This window comes from Mustela putorius, unplaced genomic scaffold (genome assembly GCF_011764305.1).
Source record: "Mustela putorius furo isolate JIRA1106 unplaced genomic scaffold, ASM1176430v1.1 tig00003972_pilon_pilon_pilon, whole genome shotgun sequence".
In the NCBI taxonomy this organism is placed as follows: domain Eukaryota; kingdom Metazoa; phylum Chordata; class Mammalia; order Carnivora; family Mustelidae; genus Mustela; species Mustela putorius.
The window spans coordinates 6,526,975-6,548,569 of record NW_025422115.1 but is presented as its reverse complement, the minus strand read 5'-3'; the positions used below and the strand labels follow the sequence as shown (position 1 = coordinate 6,548,569).

General features: G+C 41.6%; 1 protein-coding gene across 5 annotated transcripts in view; it reads right to left on the bottom strand.

The window, feature by feature from the left end:
* The window catches only part of LRRK1 (leucine rich repeat kinase 1), a 123,259-nt gene that overhangs the window by 66,049 nt on the left and 35,615 nt on the right, over positions 1-21,595 (bottom strand). For 4 of the 5 annotated variants that reach the window (XM_045070739.1, XM_045070741.1, XM_045070740.1 and 1 more), the window contains 4 exons: positions 17,545-17,708; positions 8,955-9,126; positions 5,532-5,711; positions 4,968-5,116 (listed from right to left, as the gene is read on the bottom strand). In XM_045070739.1, coding sequence (XP_044926674.1) covers positions 4,968-5,116; positions 5,532-5,711; positions 8,955-9,126; positions 17,545-17,708 — 665 coding nt within the window. Of the gene's footprint in view, positions 1-4,967; positions 5,117-5,531; positions 5,712-8,954; positions 9,127-17,544; positions 17,709-21,595 lie in introns of those variants that run through there. The other variant, XM_045070743.1, reaches the window with a different exon arrangement.

Sequence of the window (21,595 nt, the reverse complement as noted above, 5' to 3'; positions counted from 1 at the left end):
CCTGATGGCCGGGTCCCTCTGGGCAGCCTGCCTCCCTGTCTTCTGCCAGCAGCACTGAAGGAATGTGCTATCGCAGGTTCTAGATCACAGGCAGCCAGACACACCCACTTGCAAGGCCCTTGGCCTTTGAAATTCACATGAATAATCAGAATACCACCTGCTTTGGGGAAGCCCCAAAAAAAGCCTCCTGACTCAGCCTGCAGTCTAATTTCATTTTCTCTTCTAGGTCAAGGAGAAGAAGAGTAACATTGTCTTTTCTTTGTCTTCTCCTTCTAAAATGCAATGATCGCTTTCATGCTCTACCTCAGCAAACGTTGCTCAGTGAAATCCACGGCAGACGGAGATGCCAATCACTTCGGCTTTTAACCTTTAGCCAAGAAAATCAAAGTTGCTGGCTCTCAAGCCCGGCTGCACACTGAAATCACCTGGGAAATTTTTAAAATGAAACCGAGGCAGGTCCCATTAGCGATTTAGATTCAATTAGTGTCAGGTGTGACCTGAGCGCTGGGGTTTTTAAAAGTTCCCAGGGAGTCAGTGTACAGAAAAGTGTGACAACCACTGATGTACATGGGAGGGATAGTCCAGGAATCATGAAATGGGAAAAGCCCTGAGTTCAGGAGACTCAGGTTCTGGGCTGAGTATAACTGTGTTGTAGTTGCTGTCCTTGGACAAGTAACAGGAGGTCTCTAAACCACAATATTTTCATCAGGAAAATATTCTGTTCCCCACAGTTCTTACCGAGGTGTTGTAGTGAACAAGTAGGAAAGTGTTGGGAAAAACACCAAGCACAATATACAGGAAAGGGCTGCATGGTCCCTATTTCCTTTTACTAGGTGAGGCGAATATTAATTATTTATTGTACATTTACTATTGATAAGAATGTTGGCATTCTTTTAAAAACTAGGAAACCAGCAAGAACAAGAGAACAGTTAAAAGGAAATAGCAATAAATATAATATCATAAATAAGTATAATAAATATACTAAATAACATATTTAATATAAATAATATATTAATATAATAAATATTATTGATATTATTAATAGCAGTAAATATAATAAATATAATTTAAAAGATGTGAGTAATAGATGACTATGTCAGGTCCCACACAAATGTGAATCAAGTGGACTCCTCAAAGACACACCCTCAGATGGGATGAAATCTAAATGCTATCTATAAGAAATACACCTAAGAGGGGCACCTGTTGGCTCAGGGGATAAAAGCCTCTGCCTTTGGCTCAGGTCATGATCTCAGAGTCCTGGGATAGAGCTCTGCATTGGGCTCTTTGCTCAGCAGGAAGCCTGCTTCCCCCCCCCCCCCATCCCCACCTCTGCCAGCCTCTCTGCCTGCTTGTGATCTCTGTCTGTCAAATACATAAATTTTTTTAAAAATTCTAAAAAAAAAAAGAAATAAATACACCTAAGACAACAAAAAAACTGAAGATGAATGTCTGGGAAAACTTGTATAACCCCGACGCAAAGAAAAAGAATGCAGGGTGGCCATGTGAAGAGCAAAGAAGACACAAATCCCAATTTTAAGGACAGAAGCATGAACAGGATGAAAGGTGTTTGACATCATGAAATAAGTCAAAAGGGGGCATAAAGTCATTAAATGGGCCTGTAGACCAAAAACTTTTAGAATAATGTGAAAGAACTAGAAAAAAATCACAAGTAGGAAATACATATGTATATATATACATACATATGTATATTTATAAATATGTAAATGTGTACATGTCACATGTCATGTGTGTGTGTAGTTCAGATTCTGATAAAGAAAGCACATGAAAGACTTGCATCTACAACTGACAAGATAAAATTAGAGGAAAAAAGAAAAATATTTACGCCAATAAATCTAAAAAAAGAACTCCAATAATACCAGATATCATCTGTTAGATACTTAACATGTGCCAGGCACTGGTTTTAGAATGTTGTAACTATTACCGCATTTAATTGTCAAGTATCCTTCCAAGATAGATACTTTCTCTCTCTTTTTCCTACTTCTCAGATGAGGAAACCAAAACACAGAGTGGTAAAGTTATCAGATGAAGATCCGGAACCCAGATCAGACCATGAAGTCTCAATGCTGTGCCCTTACCTTAACTACAACACCCCAAAATATTCAGAGATAAATAAAATACTTGAAGAAGAAAATATGAAGATTTTAGTGCAGATAAAAGCTAAAGTTAATGAACTAACAGACAGAACAAATCATAAAGAAGTAAATAAAATCTGAAAGTCCTTTGACAAAACCACTTGAACATCTCAATCCTCCTTGGCTGGTCTGATTAAGTTCCAAAGAGAAAAAGTAAAACTGTCTGATGTCATAAATAAAAAGGAAAATATATCCTCATCATTCATTATAACAATACGTTAAAGTAGAAAAGCCACATGAATATATCAATAGATCCTCCCAAATTGGGATTTGACAAAATCCAGCATTCTTTCCCAATATCAACTCCTAAGCAAAAAAGGAATACATGGAAACTACCTAAATCTAACAACAGTCTATTTACCAAAAATCTACAGCAAATGCCTATAAATTGCTGAGGTCAAGACCTTTAAAATCAGGAATAAGAGAGATACGTCTGCTATCCTCATGATGGATTCAACTTTTGAAATTACTAGTGATACCATGAGACAGGAAATAAATAAGTTATACGAATATTAGAAAAGAAGGGACAAACCTATTTGGACTTGATCATATACCTAAAAGTCTCAAGGAACTCTTCCGAAAACGATTAGAATTAATAAGAGAAGCTGGTAAAGGGGCTGGATAAAATATAAATAAACAAAGGAGCTTTTCTCCATATCAGTAACATTGGATTGGAAATAGAAATGGAAAAGAATCATTTTCAATTCATATAGTGGCAGAAACAAGAAAGAACACACAAATAAACATGGCAGGTCCAGGTTGTAAAATCTCATTAAAAATATAAAAAAATAGATAAGATAAACAAAATATAAAACTTTATTAAAGAACATGAAAGCTGTTCTTTAATAAGCTGAAAACTGCACAAATAGAGTCATCATGGGAAATGCACAAAAGAAAAAAATGTCTAATAACAGTCAAGATATTTTCAAAGAAAAAAACCAAACAAGTAGAAAACATGCATTAATAGTCTGTAAGACTTAAATGAAATGTCTGTTCTCAGAACAGGATGGCATTTACCTAGAAACAGATTAATAGGCCAATGGACCAGTACGGTGACTCCCAAAATGCATACAGATAGATACTGGGGAAAATAACAATGATGACATCTCAATTCAGAAGGGAGAGGAAGCTTTATTTTAAAAACTGTGCTAGAATAACTTATCATCCCTGTAGAAAAGATGAAAGCTAGATTCTCCCCCTCATACCTCACATACAAATAAATACCAGAAAAATGAAAGCTTAAAATGTAAAAACTAAAAGAAAAAAAATATCGTGAGATATTCCAGGAGGAAAATATTTATATAAAATTGAGGGGGAAATGACCTTCTTATATAACCCAAATGCCAGAACAAAAAAAGAGATTTGATTACATAGTCTCCTATCTTTGTTATCACAAAAGAAAAAGCAGGGATTGGGGAGAATATTGGCAACATGTATGATTTTAAAAAAAGGTTTAAAGTCTGAGATACAAAAAAAGATCCTCTAAAATGAGAAGGAAGAGATGACCAACCCTTCAGGAAAATAATCAACAAACAGTAACAGGCAACTCAAGTGAGGGGAGATGCAAAAAGTCCATGAAGGTAGGAGAAGAAGCTCGATGTTCTTCATAACAACAGTGTGGACATCAAAACAAGGAGATCTCATTTTCATCCAGCAGACTGAGAATTTTAAAAGGCTCCTGGACATCTAAGGCTGACCAAGGTGTGGAAACAGAGATTCCCACATAATGCTGGTGAAAGTGAATCACCATAGCTTTTTGGGGAAGTGATTCCCCAAAAAATCCACTTTGGGGACTTCAATCTACAGAAGCCAATATCCTAAAAAACAGATTGTATAACAAAGGGCAAAACCCAGAAATAATCCAAATGTCCACCAATGGGATAGATTTAGGGCATGTATTTAAAGAACGAGTTGTAGACACAGTGATCTGTCTAGAAGGAGTCCATGATAGAGTGCTGAATTTAAGAAACCAACTTGAAGATAATGTGACTAATACAACACTACTTTTATTATTAAAAGGAAAACAAAAACTATGTCCTGCATATTTTTCCAATTTTATTCAGATATAATTGACATATAGTAGTGGGTAAGTGGGGTGGGGGTGGGGCGCCTGTGTGGCTTAGTTGGTTAAGCAATTGCCTTTGGCTCGGGTCATAATCCCAGGATCCTGGGATCCAGGTGCATCTGGTTCTCTGCTAAGCGGGAGGGTCTGCTTTTCTGTTTCCTCTGCCCCTCCTCCCTGTTTATGCTCTCTCTCTCTCTCATCAAAAGAAAAATCTTAAAAAAATATTGGGTAAGTTGAAGGTGTACAACCTGCTGATTCAACACACTTATCGCAAAATGATTACCATCAGAGTGTAAGCTAACACCTATATAATGTTATCTAATTACCACTCTTTTCAAGTGGTGAGAACACTTAAGATTTACTCTTTGAGCAACTTTCAAGTCTAGAGCACAGTATTATTAACTATAATCACAGAGCAGTGTATTAGGTCTCCAGAACTTAGCCATCTCGTAACTGACGTTTGTACCCTATGACCAACATCTCCCCATTTTCTGCACCCTCTAACCCCTGGCAAATCATCTACTCTCTGTTTCTAGGAGTTTGGCTTTTTCTGATTCTACATGGAGGTGAGATCATACAGTATTTGTCTTTCTGCGTCTGACTTATTTCGTTTAGCACAATGCCCTCAAAGTCCATCCATGTTGCTGAAAATGGCGGGATGTCTTTCCTTCTTATGACTGAAAAATACTGCCTTGTATATATGTACCACCTTGTCTTTATTGATGTATCCACGGGCAGTGGCTACTCACCATTTTCCCTGGACAGCTGCTGGACAAGGCACTAGCTTCGATGAAATACTTCCTGAGGAGATGTTTGCTGGGGTCAGGACTGTCCAGTAAGATGTAGGAACAGAAAAAAGCCCCGTGCCGAAGCAGGAATATGGCGATGTCTTCATTTCCTAAAGGACAGAGAATGGCGTTCAGACGTCCAAGTGTGTCGCAGCTGGTCCAAAATGGCAGACGCTGATGTGTGAAATGGGAATGAAAAGGGTCGTTGTGCTGGTGGACCTTCTCTATGACTTCTCTTGAGGTGGTACATTCCTGTTCGTGGGAGACATTTTGTGGCACTCTGCCCTGTGGAGTGGCTCCTACTATGGTCCCATTTGCCACAGTTGGTACCTGTCACTGAAATCCCATTGCAGGGGCAAGTGGGGCCAAAGAGAAACGATGCAGACATTTTGAGAGAGAGCAAATAATGGAATTTGTAAACGTCTATACACAGATGTTTCAAGAGCTAGAGGGGAGGGGGAAGACAAGGTCCCACATCTCCAACCTGCAAGGGTTCCCATGGGTGGGACTGACCGGGGAACCCACCTGACTTGATGGCTGCGTACAGCGGTAAGCGCACGATGACAGGAAACTCATTCTTCCTGACGGCGTAGCTTTCTGGGTCAGCCCCGTGGGTCAGGACGAGGAGCTTCACCAACCCCAGGTGCCCTCGCTGGCAAGCCAAAGCCAGCATCCAGTTCAGCAGCCGCTGGGGGCTGCAGGGACCTGGCAGGAGATGACAAGACAAAGGGAAAGGGGTTTTGGTTGTTCCCACCCTGATCTCCCCTCAGACCATTGGTAATACTGAACTGTCCCATTTCCGGCCAAAAGTCGCTTCTGTCAAGTCAGTAGTGTTTTCTGGAACAGTCCCTCTGAATTGCATATGCCATTTTCCCACATCATAATAAATCTGCCTCTTCATCACACAATGCCGAGTGAGGAAAAGAAGCATTCCCAACAGCATATATGGTACGATTGTGACTGTATAAAAAAAAAGTGCATACAGTTTTTGTATGCATTTGTAGGTGGAAATAAGACTAAAAGGTACTACCCTGTGTTGTAGTATTATTTCTCGGTAGTGGGGATTGTGACCATTCGCCTCACTTCTTTCCCCATCCCCAGTCCTGACCTCATGCCCAGAATAGCATTACATACAGGGACATGAGCTTTGGAGACAAGCCGCTTAGGGTTAACTATTTTAGCTGCGTACTCTTAAACAAATTTCTTAACTTCTCCCTGACTCGGTTTACCTGTTGGTAGAATGGGAGTAATAGCACTCGTCCTCCCAAGTTTAATGTGAGGATTGCATGACATAATGTATATCAAGCGCCTGGCTCAAAACATTCTAACTCATTATTTGTCATTATGTTTTTAGAGTACTAACACTTCCCTGCATTTCTAAATTATCCATGAGTACATATATTACTTTCAAAAATGAAAGAAAAAGGGCTTTGGTGAAAGAAATCGATCTAACTATCCAGCCTGAAACTTTGCAAATTACTCCCTGCAAGAACCACCTCCTTAATTCCAGGAGGGAATAACACTTACCACGAGGAAGGAACAGGGACAGTGTGGGCCGAAGTATTACAGTATCTTCAAGTTCAAAGTAAATGCAATGTCTTTTGGATGTAGCCACCATGGAAAAATGATCTCACCCTCCACACTGACACTTCCCAATTGCATCATAACATTGTCTCATTTCCAGAGGCTGGGAGTCCTTAGGAACCCAAGTGTCCCAAGTATGGAGAGAGCGACCCTCCTCTCCATGGTAGGAAAGGAGGGGGGAGGTCGGGATGGAAGAAATGAAAATCCAGCACAGAGGGTGCCTGGCGTAGTGCCTGGGTTGCAGCAGATGCTAAATCAGTGCCTCTTCTTCTCCCTCTGATAACTAGAATTAATAATTCAAAGGAGGTGGTACTCCAACAGATATTAACAAGCGATCTCCAACTCACTTCCTGCAACTGTATCTAGAGAAATCCAGTCATCATGCTGTTAACAAATTCTGTTGAGGATGGATGTCCACCCATCCGAGGAGGTTGTCTAAGGCTATATTTCATAGCCATGATTTTAATAGGAGGAAATCAGAGCTCAGAGGAGTTTGGGAATTTGCCAGAAGTCCCACAGTTGGTAAATGACAAAGTCAAGACTTAAACCCTGTAAAGCTTAAAGATTTAAACGCTCAAAACCAAAGGGTGCTCTCTTAACCTTATAAACCCCACACATATCTTCTGAAGCCCAAATCCAATGATACTCGGGGAGAGTCCCAGTAGGGTCTCCATTCTTCCTCTTCCTCCTTTGCTCCATTTCCACTCAGCTACAGAGACCAGACAGTAGATAATGACGTACTTGAAATGACGTCCACAACTACACAATGATGTGCCTACCCCTATGAGCCTCTCATCTCTCCTCTTCTCAAACCCTCCCTTGTTCTCAAGTTGTATCTTTGGTGTCTTGGGTTTCACAGACAGACTCCTGACAGTGGCTGCCTTCCTCCCAGTTTGGGAATTCATAGGGACACACGCTGTTTTGCCTATCTCTGTCCTTCCCGCAGGGTCCAGAACGATGCCCTAGACTCCTTCGGTCCTCAGCAACTCTGTCCCTGGTTGAGGTGAAGACAGGACGCCCCAAAGCAGCTGAAAACCATGCTCATGTCCAGCCAAGCTCCCTGCTTTGCGAAAGTGGGCGACCGAAGCTCTTCCCTCTCTCGTCTGCCAAGTAAACTCCTATGAACCCTGCAAAACCCAGCTCAGACGTCAGCTCCTTATGAAGACCAGAAAAGACCATTCTCTATGTGTGTTCCCAGATCACTGTTTAGATACTTCACCCTCACCATGGTTACACTACACAGAATTACTGGGATTTCTATTTATATTGTCTCTGCTTAGCCAGGAGCTATGAAAGATCTGGGATCACCTTTTTAAAGAAGTCTGTGTATCTCTTAAGTTCTTCAGAATGCACGGGAAGGCAATAGTGAGAGACTCATAGGATGAATGTTCAGTAAATTCAAAATGCACAATTAGGTCATGAGCCAGCCGGCGTGGATGCTTTGGGGCTAGAACTGAGCTAATCTTGGGGATCCCTGAAGAGAGGAAGTCTGCCCTCAGGGACACCCAAGCTCCTCCTTGGCCTCCTATGTCTCACTGGACACAGTATGCACCTGTGAGCCATAACAGGGTCCTGATTTCTACCCTTAACCTCATTCTCCCTCCAGAAGGGGGCACTGGTTTAGAACCAAGTCCAAGCACAAATCTACTCAAAGCACACTGTGGGACAACCCCCCTACCCCTGACAGGACGGCTACATAATATGTGGGGCCCAGTGCAAAATACAAAGGTGAGCCCCTTGTTTAAAAAAATATCAAAAATTTCAAGATGGAGACCGTGGAGTGTTGAACCAAGCACAAGCCTTCTGAGGGCAGGGCCCACACCGTTGCACACCTGTTGTGCAACCATTGTGCACTATTGACGCTAGCCGTGCTCCCAAACAAACCTTAACTCCCAAAGACTGCTAAGGTAATAATGCCTTGTGAAGAAATGAGCTACCGAGCCATAAAAAGGCATGGAGGAACTTTCCATGCATGTCGTCAGGTGAAGGAAGTTAACTTAAAAGGTAGATGGGGATTCTCTGCACTTCCACATCCACATTTCCGAAAATCTAAAACTTCTTTCAGGACAAATGCTATTAAATTTTTAAAAAAGGGACATAGGTCCATATTCTCTATCAAATATGGCGTCAGAAAATTTACCTCCTGAGGTCAAGGGAATGAGACGTGGGTTGTGGCGGTTTTTACTATGGACTGTCAGTGTGATGGCCTAGAAACCTGGTTCTCTCTCTTGGTGAAAGTGTCAAGAAACAAGAAAGCCCATACCCACCCCCACGCCCCCCAGCCCCCACCGACAAATGTCTGTCGAATCCTGAGAAGAGGTGATTCCCGAGAGGTGGGCAAGGAGCTCAGGGCCTGGGATTTACCTGGCAAAGATTCAAGCAACTCCTGCACGACGTCAGTATGCCCAAAATGAGCCGCCACCACAGCTGGATTGTCATCGGTGGGCTCGGTGGGCAGTTCCACCCGTCTCTCGGTGAGAAGGTACCGTACAGTCTCCAAGTCGCCGTAGGCCGCAGAGATGCTCAGAAGCTGGCCCTGGTCAACACAGAGCAGGGACAGGACTTCAATGAGGTGGGCGCTGTTAGAACAGCCAAGACAATCCGCTGCACCTGCTTCCCCAAGTCCACGGGCCAGCCGGAGCCGGGCTGTCTGGGATCATGCCATGGGGTCACGGATGGCTGCTGAGGACTTGAAACGAGGCTCATGCAAAGTGAGAGGGGCTGGAAGCGCCCAATCACACGCAATTTCAAAGATTTAGTGCAAAAATGTCAACTATCTCGTCGATCAGTTTTCTATGGAGTACGTGTTGAAACGATCTTTCATACATTCGGATCAAAAAATACGAATATTTCACCTGTTTCTGTTTACTTTTTGAATGTGACTGCTAGACCATTCGGTATAAATGTGGCTCCCATTCTGCTTCTTTGGGACAGCACTGTTCTTTGCCTTAAGCTTCACGAGGCTGGGGAGTAAGTATCCCCATCTGAAGCAGTGTATTTATACATGGACAAGGAGGTGGGGTTTCAGAGATGTGTTGTGACTCGCCCAAGATCACACAGCTAGAAATGGCTCTGAAGGACTGTACAAATGGCCCCAACTTTTCATGGGCTTACTAGGTCTGCAAAAAAATGCTGGACCAGCATGTACAGAGGTTGGCTGCATTACTGAAACTTTAAGTCCTCCTGAAACCTGGCTAGTTCCAATGGACTTGGGTGTCCGTAGGGTTCAAGGAGGCGGATGCAGAATTGATCCACGTTGGAATGAGGCAGCCTGTGCCAGCGGGGGCATTTCCCGAGGACCTACTGTGTCTAGGATATCCGGGGCAATCGGTGACCTTCATGAGTTTACTCAGATAAATCTGAGTCTGGAATCTGCATAACACAGACACAAGCAAGCATATTTTACTCCTAATACAAGTGTATTAGGAGTCAATTTCAGGTGAGACAGGCAGGGATGTGTCAACAGGATCCCAGGGATGAGAACTGATATATTAGGGAGGCTCTTATCATGTGCGGGATGCTGCATGGAGGGTTTTATTTATATGGTCACACTTAGTCCTGATAAGTCTTAACCGTCTTATCTGCTGTTGATTTAAAAAAAAAAAAAAAAAAAAAAAAGGAGACAGTTATTTTACCTGAAAAAAAAAAATTGGGAATAGCCAGGAATTGCAATTCAGGACAAGGAGACTACAGTGAACCATAGGCAAGTTCGAAAAGAATAGAGGGGCTTGGTTTTATAAGGGAAAGGAGGAAGCTGGGGGGTGTTTTACTGAGTTCCCATTAGCTGGGCTGTTGCTGGGCAAGGAGAAATTCTTCCTTCTTCCTGCTGGGCTACGGAAAGGAAGCTGCTTCTCCCTGGGCATGAGAACTTGCCCTTCAGGGCTTCCAGACTCCCATTTTAAATCAGGTTTCCTTTATTTATTTTCACACCGTGTTTCCATCTTGTGGGTGAGGAAGGAGGAAGTCTGCCACCTGCAGAACTCTCCAGGATTTGAACTGGGCTCGGTCTGGCCAAAGCCCATGTTCTCTCCACTCTGTCCAAGACTTCCCAGGAGATGTGGGACTTGGAGGGAGGCCTGCGTTGTCTACGTGGAATGAATGAGCTGGCCATGTGAGGTATGCATTCCATATGGCCAGGAAAGAAAAACCCACTGGCCTGCCAATCTGCCCAGGGTGGGGCCCACCAGGCCTGCCATTCCAGGAAAGCACTTGCATTAGGGAGAAAAGCCACAGGGGCTGATGAAATGATTCACCACACACAACCAACGGCAGTCTAGACTCTAGCGGGTGAGAGGCTAAAAAGCCCCGTCCTCACAAAGTGATGATGTCACAGGAGCCAACCCAGAGGCCAAAAGGAACCAGAAGGCAGGAAGGGTCAAGGCTGGCCTCTAGCTAGAGACAGCCCAGAGGCTCGATAGCATGTGTTTGTTTGTTTTTTCATTCAAACGGCATAGAAAAGTTTAAAATGCAAAGGAGGCCTCCCTCCAGGCCTCTCCTTCCTAACGCCCTTTTGCAAAGGAAACTGCTCTGATGTAGCCTTCCAGAATGTGTTCATCTACATCCACACATGGGTAATCCCACCTGAAACAAAACCATTTTTTTCACTTCACCCATGACGATTTTTACTGCCATATATATATAACAGCCCTGCAGAAAAGAGCACACACTGTGTGTTCAGTCTCACAAATGGTAACAAAGTGAACAAATTCATGTAGGGGACACCAGACCAGGGATGCGAGATTATCTGTGCCCAGAAGTCCCTTTTCTGCCCCGTTCCGGTCACCATCCTACCCGACCTAACCACTACCCTGACTTCTGACACCATAGAGCACTTTTTGCCAGTTTGTATATATTATTAAAGAGGAATTATACTTTGCTTATTTTTTTATGGCTCCCCCCCCTTTTTTTTTTTAAAAGATTTTGTTTGTTTATTTATTTGACAGAGATTATAAGTAGGCAGAGAGGCAGGCAGAGAGAGAGGAGGAAGCAGGCTTCCTGCTAAGCAGAGAGCCCGATGCGGGGCTCGATCCCAGGACCCTGGGATCATGACTGAGCGGAAGGCAGAGGCTTTAACCCACTGAGCCACCCAGGCACCCCCTTTTTTCCCCTCTTTTGCTCTGAAATAGAGATTCTTAGCAAAGACGGTCCTGAGGGGCATCCATATTTCTGTCACTCCGTGTTCCCCCAGTGGTGACAGCTTACACAATTGTAGTTCAAGATTAAGACCCGTAATTTGACATGAGTGCAATGTGGGTCTATCGTTCTGCCGTTTTGTCACATGTATATCCATTTGAGTAATCTTCACCAGGTAGAACTACTCCATTGAGAGATCAGCCTCTCCTGCGCCCTCCACCATCACGAACCCCAGCAACCACGAATCTCTTTTCCATCTCGATTATAGTTCCATCATTTTGAGAATGTTATCCAAATGGGATTGTATAGACTGTGACTTTTTGGGATTTTTTTTTTTAAATTTCCTGCTCAACATAATGCCCTCGAGATTCATCCGAGTGGTTGTGTATTTCAAAGAGTTTTTTGTTTTTTTTTTTAGTTTTTAAAATTTAAATGCAATTAACTAACATATTGTGTACTATTTGTTTCAGAGGTCGCCTTCGGTGACTCATTGGTGTTACAGAACAGCCAGTGCTCATCACATCAGGTCCCCTCCTTAGCGCCCATCACCCGAATACCCCATCCTCCCGCCCTCCACCCCTCCAGCAACCCTCAGTTTGTGTCCTATGATTAAGAGCTTCTTATGGTTTGTCTCCCTCTCTGGTTTTGTCTTGTTTTATTTTCCCCTCCTTTCCCCTGTGATCCTCTGTTTTGTTTCTTATGTTCCACATATGAGTGAGATAACGTGATAACTGTCTTCCTTTGACGTACTTGCCTAGCGTAATACCCTCTAGTTCCATCCACGTCATTGCAAACGGCAAGATTTTGGGGTTTCTTTTGATGGCTGAGTAATATTCCATTGTATATACACACCACATCTTCTTTGTCCATTCATCTGTCCGTGGACATCGGGTCTCCTTCCATAGTCTGGCTATTGTTGTCCATTGCTGCTATAAACAGTGGAATGCAGGTATCACTTCAGATCACTACATTTGTAGATTTGGGGTAAACACCTAGTACTGCGATTGCTGGGTCACAGAGCACCTCTATTTTCAACTTTGTGAGGCACCTCCATACTGTTTTTCAGAATGGCTTTACCAGCTTGCATGCCCACCAACAGTGTTAAGAGGGTTTCTCCTGGGGCGCCTGGGTGGCTCGGCAGGTTAAAGCCTCTGCCTTCAGCTCAGGTCATGATCCCAGGGTCCTGGGATCCAGCCCCACATCGGGCTCTCTGCTCAGTGGGAACCTGCTTCCTCCTCTCTCTCTGCCTGTCTCTCTGCCTACTTGTGATCTCTGTCTGTCAAATAAATAAATAAAATCTTAAAAAAAAATTAAAAAAAGAGGGTTCCTCCTTCTCAAAGAGTTTCTTTATAATGCTTAGTATTATATTTATATTATATTTTTAGTATTTTACATATTTTAGTATTTATATTACATGTTAAATATTTTTAACATATTTTATTACACATTTTATATATTTGCATATTTTATATACTTATATATTTATGGTTTACATCTATATTATATTATTTTCCATTGTATGTTCAATAATTCATCTGCTAGGAATTCTATGCTGTGTCCAGTTTTTATTACTAGTAAAGTTGCTATGAACAATCACACTCAGATTTCTGTGTGCACATAAGTTTTCATTTCTCTAGGTGAAATGTTCAGGAATGCACATGCTGGGTCATAATGTAAATGTATTTTTTGTTTTTTAAGAAACTGTTGAACTATTTTCCAGAATGGTAGTTCCATTCTATATTCTCACGACGGTGTATGAGAGAGAGTTTCTCTACACTCTCACCAAAATTTCATGTTGTCACTATTTTTTTTTTTTAAATCTTGGCCATCCTAATAAATGTACGGTGATATTTCATCCTAGTCTTAATTTGCATTTCCCTAATGGCTAAAGATGTTGAACAATCATTAAGTCTTTTCATGTACTTATTGGCCATCTGCACTTACTCTTCAACAAAATGTTTCTTCAACTGTTTCATCCATTATTTAATTGGATTGTTTGCTCTTGTCGTTGAGTATTGGGAGATTTTTATGTATGAACTTGGTATGAGCCCTTCATCAGATAGGAGATTTGCAAATATTTTCTCCAAGTCTGTAGCTTGTCTTTTCACTCTCTTAACACAGTCTTTTCTCAAAGCAAAAGCTTTTTAATTTTGATGAGGTCCAATTTATCAATTTTTATGGATAATTTATTTCATGGGTATTCTTATTTTTTTAAGATTTATTTATTTTAGAGAGAGAGAGGAGGCATGAGCAAGGTTGGGGGAGGGAGAGGGAGAGAGAGAATATCAAGCAGACTCTGTATTAAGCATGGAGCCTGATATGGGGCTCAATCCCACAACCCTGAGATCACGACCTAAGCTGAAACCAAGAGTTGGATGCTTAACTCACTGAGCCACCCAGGTGTCCCTCTTTTATGGATATTCTATGTAGACTGTCATGTCATCTGCAAATATAGTTTTATTTCTTCCTTTCAGATGTGTATGCCTTTTATTTCTTTTTCTTGCCTTACTGCACTGGTCAGAACTTCCAGTAATAGACCGAATATAATTACGTATAATTATTCTAAAATAAAACTGCTAGTATTATATTGAGAGTAGATATCCTTGCCTTATTCCCAATCTTAGGGGTAAAGAAGTCTTTCACTATCAAGTATAAAGTTAGTTGTAGGTTTCTCTAGCTGTTCATCAGGTTGAAGAAGTTCCCCTCTGTTCTTAATTGTCTAAGAGTTTCTATCATGAGGGTATTACATTTAGTCGAATGCTTTTTCTGCATCAAGTGTTACGATAATGTGATTTTTCTTCTTGAGTTTATGGCTTAATTTATCCAAATTGTTGTAACAAAATACCACAGATGAAGGGGCATAAAAACAACAAAAATTTATTTCTTACAGTTTGGAGGCTGGAAGTCTGAGATTTAGGGTGCTGGCCTGCTCAGGTGAGGGCCTTCTTCCTGATGGCTGATCTCTTGTTGTAGCCTCATGTGGCAGAATAAGGCTCCATGGCTTTATGGGATCTTTTACAAGAGCATTAACCCCTTTTAGGAGACCTCCAGCTTTATGACCTAATCACCTTCCAAAGGCCTCAGCTCCCAACACCATCACATTATTCAACATATACATTTTGGGGGGGGGGCATCAACATTCAGTCGATAGCAGTCTATTAATAATGGAGGACTTCATTGATTGATTGTTGAGTACTGAACCAGTCTTATATCTCTGGAATAAATCCCACTTGGTCACGGTGTATTACTCTTTTTATATGCTGATGAAATCTGTTTGTAATATGTTGAGATTTTTTGCATCTATATTGAAGACAGACAGTGGTCTGAACTTATTTCTGTATTGTCTTTATCTGCTTTAGGTATCAGGTACACTGGACTCACAGAAGTGTTGGAAAGTGTCCTTAGAGTTGGTATTAATTCTTTAAACATTTGGTAGAACTCTCCCATGAAACCATCTGGGATTTCTTTTTAGGAAGTTTTAAATTGTAACTTGAATTTCCTTAATAATTAAAGGGTTATTAAAATTATATATTTTATACAGGATGTGCTTTAGTTTCTGTTTTTCCAGGATTGGTCCATTTCATCTAAGTTGTCAAATTTATGTGTGTAAAGTTGTTCATATTGTTCCCTTACAATCCTTTTGGTATTTGCAGGGTATGTACTGATATTCCCTCTCTCCTTCCTGATATTAGTGATCTTTCTCTTTGTTAGTTTTGCTAGAGGTTTGTCAATTTTGTTGATCTTTAAAAAAAATACCTTTTATTTCACTGATTTTCTCTATTGTTTTCTGTTTAAATTTAATTAATTTTCTACTCTTATCTCTGGCATTTCTCCCACTTGCTTTGGATTCATTTTGTGACTTCTTGTAGTTCCTTCAGGTGTGAGTTTGGATTACTACTTTGAGATTTTTCTTCTTTTTTTAATGGAAGTATTTAGTGCTATAAATTTCCCTCTCAGCACTGAATTAGCTGCACCCTATGAATTTTGACATGCATTTTCATTTTCATTTAGTTCAATGTTTTGTGTTTTTTTTTTAGGGATTTCCGTTGAGACTTTCTCTTTGACCCATGGATTATTTCAGAGTTTGTGATTAGTTTCCAGGTGCTTGGAGATTTTCCTATTATCTTTTTGTTATAAATGTCCAATTTGATTCCACTGAAGTTAGAGAACATATTCTGTCTGGTTTTAATTCTTTTATAACGTGCTGAGGTTTACCTTGTGGCCTGGAATATGCACTCTATCTTGAGATATGGTTTGCAGACCCTTGAAAAGGATGCATTCTGCTTTTGTTGTGTGGGATGTTTCATAAATGTCAGTTCAGTTCTGTTGGTTGGTGGTGGTAAGTTCTGTGTCCTTGCTGATTTTCTGCCCGGTTGTTCTAGCACTTGTGGAGAGAGGGCGTCAAACTCTCCAACTATTATTGCAGATTTATCTAGTTCTCCTTTCTGTTATATCAGTTTTTGTTTTGTTATTTTGCAGCGCTGTTGTTTGGTGCATGCACATTTAGGATTGCTATGTCTTCTTGGTGGACGGACCCCTACACCATTATGAAATGTCCTCCCTGTCCATGGTAATTTCCTTTACCCTGAGGTCTACTTTACCTGATATTTAGCCACTCCTTTCTTTTGATTAATGTCTGCATGGTATATCTTTTTCTATCCATTTACTTTCAAACTACATTTATCCTATTTGAAGTGAGTTTTTCATAGGCAGCATATAGTTGCTCATGTTTTTTTAAAAAATATACTCTGCAGGGGCTCCTGGGTGGCTCAGTGGGTTAAGCCTCTGTCCTCAGCTCAGGTCATGATCTCAGGGTCCTAGGACTGAGCCCCACATCAGGCTCTCTGCTTGGCTGGGAGCCTACTTCCCTCTCACTCTCTGCCTGTCTCTCTGCCTACTTGTGATCTCTCTCTCTGTGTCAAATAAATAAATAAAGTCTTAAAAAAATAAAATATACTCTGCAATCTCTTTAAGTTTATGTATTTGGACTAATAATGTTAAATATAGCTAGTTATTTATATGTTAAATCTAAGTCTGTCATGCAATTTTTTTGTTTTGTTTTCTGTTTGCTCTTTCATTTTTCTGATTTTCCCCCCACCTTTCTGTGGTTTCTGAGACATTTTTAAAATTCCATTTTGATCGGTCAATAGTGTTTTTGAGTGTATTTCTTTGTATTGTTAAGGTGGTTGCTCCTGGTATTACATACATATCTTAATAATTCTACTGGTTCAGTGTTTTATCAACTCAAGTGAAGTATAAAAACCTTTCTTCCTTTACAGAATTTATAACCAGATGGGAAACGCTTGATGTAACATTATGTCAGGATAAGCAGCATACAAATCTATATATACAATATGACTGTATCTATATCAGAAACAACAACATATGCACAGATCAGCAGACGGAGAGAAAATATAACGAAACTGTTAAGTGGGACTGTTTGGATGCATTAAGAATAAGGTTACTTTCTTTTTCTCTTCCTCTCTACTTTTACATATTTCTAAGTTTTCTTTTTTTCAGCATGTGCTATTTTTATAATGGAAGACAAGTGAAAAGACTACAATAAGTTGAACCTTCAGATCGGCCTTTCGGTGTTCACATTTGTTACTCCTCTGTCCTCTGGGAAGGTGAAAGGGTGTGCATGGATGGTGGCAGGTTGAGAAGTTGGTTTGAAAGGACCAGCAACCATACGTTTTCATGTGAAAGGAGGTTTAAAAGATCCCCATTAAGACTATGATGATAACAAAAGAAATAATATGAGTGGTAACATTAGTCCAAGCCAGATCCCCAGCCTGGCTTGAGGAGCCAGCATCGACCCTACCTTCTCCAGCTGGGATGTGCTTTCATCGCAAGCCTCTCGGAGCAGGTGCCGGGCCCTGCTGGGGTCTCCTTGCTTGTATGCAGCATGAATGCCTTCTGTCCTGGGGCACTGTGCTGTGGGGTCACCGCCTGGTGTGGACGGTTTGCTGCCCATGTCCTCAGCACCTAGGCAGACAGAAGCACACATGCCAGGTCACCGTCACTGGGCAGGGCTGCTCATGGGGATCACGGGAGAAGAGCCACACGTGCTCTCTATGACATCCATCCGAGGCTTTAGAAAGAGAAAGGGACGGGCCTGAAATAATGCCGGTGTCATGGATGACAGCAGACCCCGGGACCTGCAGCCCTGGGCCAGGGTGGGGGCATGGGGGTACTTCCAGTGTGGGGCTGGTGCTCAGCCTAGCTGTCTGCACAGCCACACTGTGCTGTCATGGAGGGGGTCCAGGACACCTAGGATGGTTGTCTGGCTGGTGACAGCCAAGCTGATCTCTCTAACAGGAACAGAGAAGCAGGGACTTTGGTGGGAGAATGGGTGGTCCAGCCAAACTATCCCCCTGCAGTCTCCCTCATGGGAATATAGTATCCAGTGGTGGTAGAAAGAAAGGCCTCATACTAGGGATTTGGAAATCTAGCCCCTCTCTGCCTAGAGAACCCCACTAAGGCCATGGGATTTAGAATCAGCAGCCCTCATCCAAACCAGCCCTTGCATGAGTATGCCACATTATGATCTTGGCAATCCCCTGAAACTCTGGGTCTTGGGACCCTGGCGCAGGGTGTCCCTAGGATGTCTCCTGACTCTGCCATTGGGTTATCTGCAATGTGGCTCAGCCATCGGTCAGTATCTTGCTGTTCTCTAATAGTGGACACTGGCTGTACGGGGTGGAAGGTGGGCCAGGCTGCTCCACAACAACTGAGCAGCTGGAAGTATTTAGCAGGCGGGGTCAGCTTTGCAGGAGGCCAAGAGGCAGAACGCTGGGGCATCTACTGAGTGGCTGTGATGGGCCGAGCACTATATCGGGTACTGAAGATGCAGAAGTAAGGGAAGTCAGCTCCTGCACTCACTGAGCTAAGTAATATTCCTTAAAAGACTCCAAAGAATGAGGAGTTATGTTCTTATCATGTTGGGTGAAATAGGGAGAGAGTTCTAACCATTCTTGGCCAGGTCCACACAGTCAGTAAAAGGCAAGCCTGAACAGAAGTTTGGTCCCCTAGCTCTCAGGCTGGGGTGAACCCGCTCCATTTCTCTGTGGCCTCTTTGAAGGAATGAACAAAAAAGAATCTTCTTCTCATGTGAAAATCATGCTGAGCAAGGCTGGCTTCCAAATATTCCTATCACAGAAGCAAATCACACTATAGCAGCTAACTTTTAGGAAAAAAAATTAATTTATTTACAATAGCATAAAACTACATACTTAGAAACAAATTTAACAAAAGATGGGAAGACCCAAATAAATGGAAAGAAATCCCACATTCATGGATTAGAAGAATCAATATTCTTAATATGTTAATTCTTCCCCATGTTATCTATAGGTTCAATAAAATCCCAGCCATAGTTCTCATAGGTTTTGGGGGATAGAAATTAACTATCTGGGGGAACCTAGGTGGCCCAGTTGGTTAAGTGTCTGCCTTCGACTCAGGTCATGATCCCAGGGTCCTGAGATCGAGCCCTGAGTCAGGCTCCCTGCTCAGTGGGGAGTCTGCTTCTCCTTCTCTCCTCTATTTGTACTCTCTCTTGCTATCTTTCTCTCTCTCTCAAATAAATAAATAAAATCTCTTAATAAAAATAGAAATTAACAATCTGATCTTCAAGACTGTACAGAAATTCAAAGAATCTTAAATATCAAGTAATCTTGAGAAAGAATACAACTGGAAGATGTATACCACTGGTCTACCATCCCTACCACTGACTATTTCAAGACTTACTATAAAGCTGTAGTTATCAGGCGGTGTCTGGGTGACTCAGTGGGGTAAGTGTCCAACTCTTGATTTCAGCTCAGGTCATGATCTCAGGGTTGTGGGATCGAGCCCCATGTCAGGCTCTGCACTGAGTGTGCAGCCTGATTAAGATTCTTTCTCTCCCTCTCCTTCCACCCCTCCCCAACTCATGTCTCTTTCTCTAAAAAAAAAAAAAAACAACCCTACAGTAATCAAGACATTGTGGTACCAGTATAGACAGATAAATCTATGGAACAGCATAGAGAGTTGAGAAATACACTCATACTTGTACATCCAATTGATTTTGGACAAGAGTGCCAAAGCAATATAATGAGAAAAGCAGTCTTTTCCACAAACGGCGCTGGAACAACTGGACATCTACAATAAGTGAAAAGAAACCCAGACTCCCACTCCCTACCACCCACAAGCATTAACCCGAGATGGACCATGGACCTAACATAAAGTTTAAAATTAAGGAACTTCTAGGGGGAAAAAAATGACAATACATTTATGCTTTGAGAGGCAGCAAATGTTTCTTAGATAGGACAGAGAAAACAAGAACTATGAAAGGAAAAACTGCTAAATCAGACTTCACCAGAATTTAAAATTTCTGCACATGAAAAGATTGCTCTACCATTTAAAAATGAATAAGCAAGTCATATACAGGAAGAAAATATTTATAAAACATAACCCCCCACCTCCCCCCAAAAAGGAGAGAATGGTATCCAAAATACACAAAGGGCTCCTATGACTCAATAATAAAGGATAGCCCACTACAAAATGGGCAAAGATTGGAACAGAAGGTATTAAAAATGCTCAATATCGGGGCACCTGGGTGGCTCAGTCAGTTAAGCATCTGCCTTTGGCTCAGGTCATGATACTGGGGTCCTGGGATTGAGCCCCACCTGGGGCTTCCTGCTCAGCAGGAGTCTGCTTCTCCCTTTGTCTACCACTCTGCCTGCTTGTGTGCACTTTCTCTCTCTGTCAAATAAATAAATAAAACCTTAAAACAAAACAAAACAAAATGCTCAATATCATTAGTCATCAAGGAGATACAAATTAAAACCAGAAGGAGACACCAGTCCACTCCCAGCAGAATTATTAACATTTAAAAAGTCTCCCAGTACTTGGTGAGGATACGGAGCCACGAGAACACTCCTAGCTTATTGGCTGGAGTATAAAATGGTATAACCGCTTGGAAAGAGGTCTGGTGGTTTCATGTAAAACTAAATATACAGCTACCCTCCGATCCAGCACATCTATTTTCAGATATTTACCAGAGAGAAATAGGTCTAAAAAACCTATCCAAGAATTTTCAGAGCAGTTTCATTCATAGCCTTTCCAAACTGTAAATAGCACAAGTGTCCATCGGCAGGAAAACAGATTGACGACGCCTGTGGTTTAGTGACTCTTCAGCAATAAAAAGGAATGAAATACTGATCTGTGAAATGAGTGGCAGGAAATCTCAAAACATAATGCTGAGTGAAAGAATGATTGCACAAGAGGATTCCATTTATATGACATTCTAATCAACGGGTGGGGGAAAAAAGTCAGTATAGTGCTTCCTGGAGGCAGGGTCAGGCGTGAAGTTTACTAGGGAAGGGGCACAAGGAAACTGATTTTTTTTTTCATTACACTGGTGTTATTTGTCAAAACTGACCAAATGGTCTAAAGAAGAGTTGTGCATTTTGCTCTATACGGATTTTATCCCCAAATGCTATATAAACAATACTGAACTGTAGTCAAAAACACGAATGCTGAAGATTGTGAGGGGGAAGTATACAGATGCTTGCCACTTTCTTTGAAATGCACTGAAAATACTGGATTGATGGATGAATAGAGGGATGGACAGATGGACAGAATGTGAGAGAGCAGTTTTAGAAAAGGTTAATGGTAGACTTTAGGTGGTGGGTAATGGATGTACATAGTTCGAGTCTTTCAACTCTATGTTTAATATTTTTCCTAAGAAAATGTAGAGAGAAGTGAATCAAAATGTCATACCCTAAATGCAGGGCTCACCATATGGTATCCTGAATGAGCTCCACCAATGGGGCAGAAAAAAATCCTGCTCTGTAGAAAGGCAAAGACAATCTGCTTACTGTAAAGGCTCTTGAACC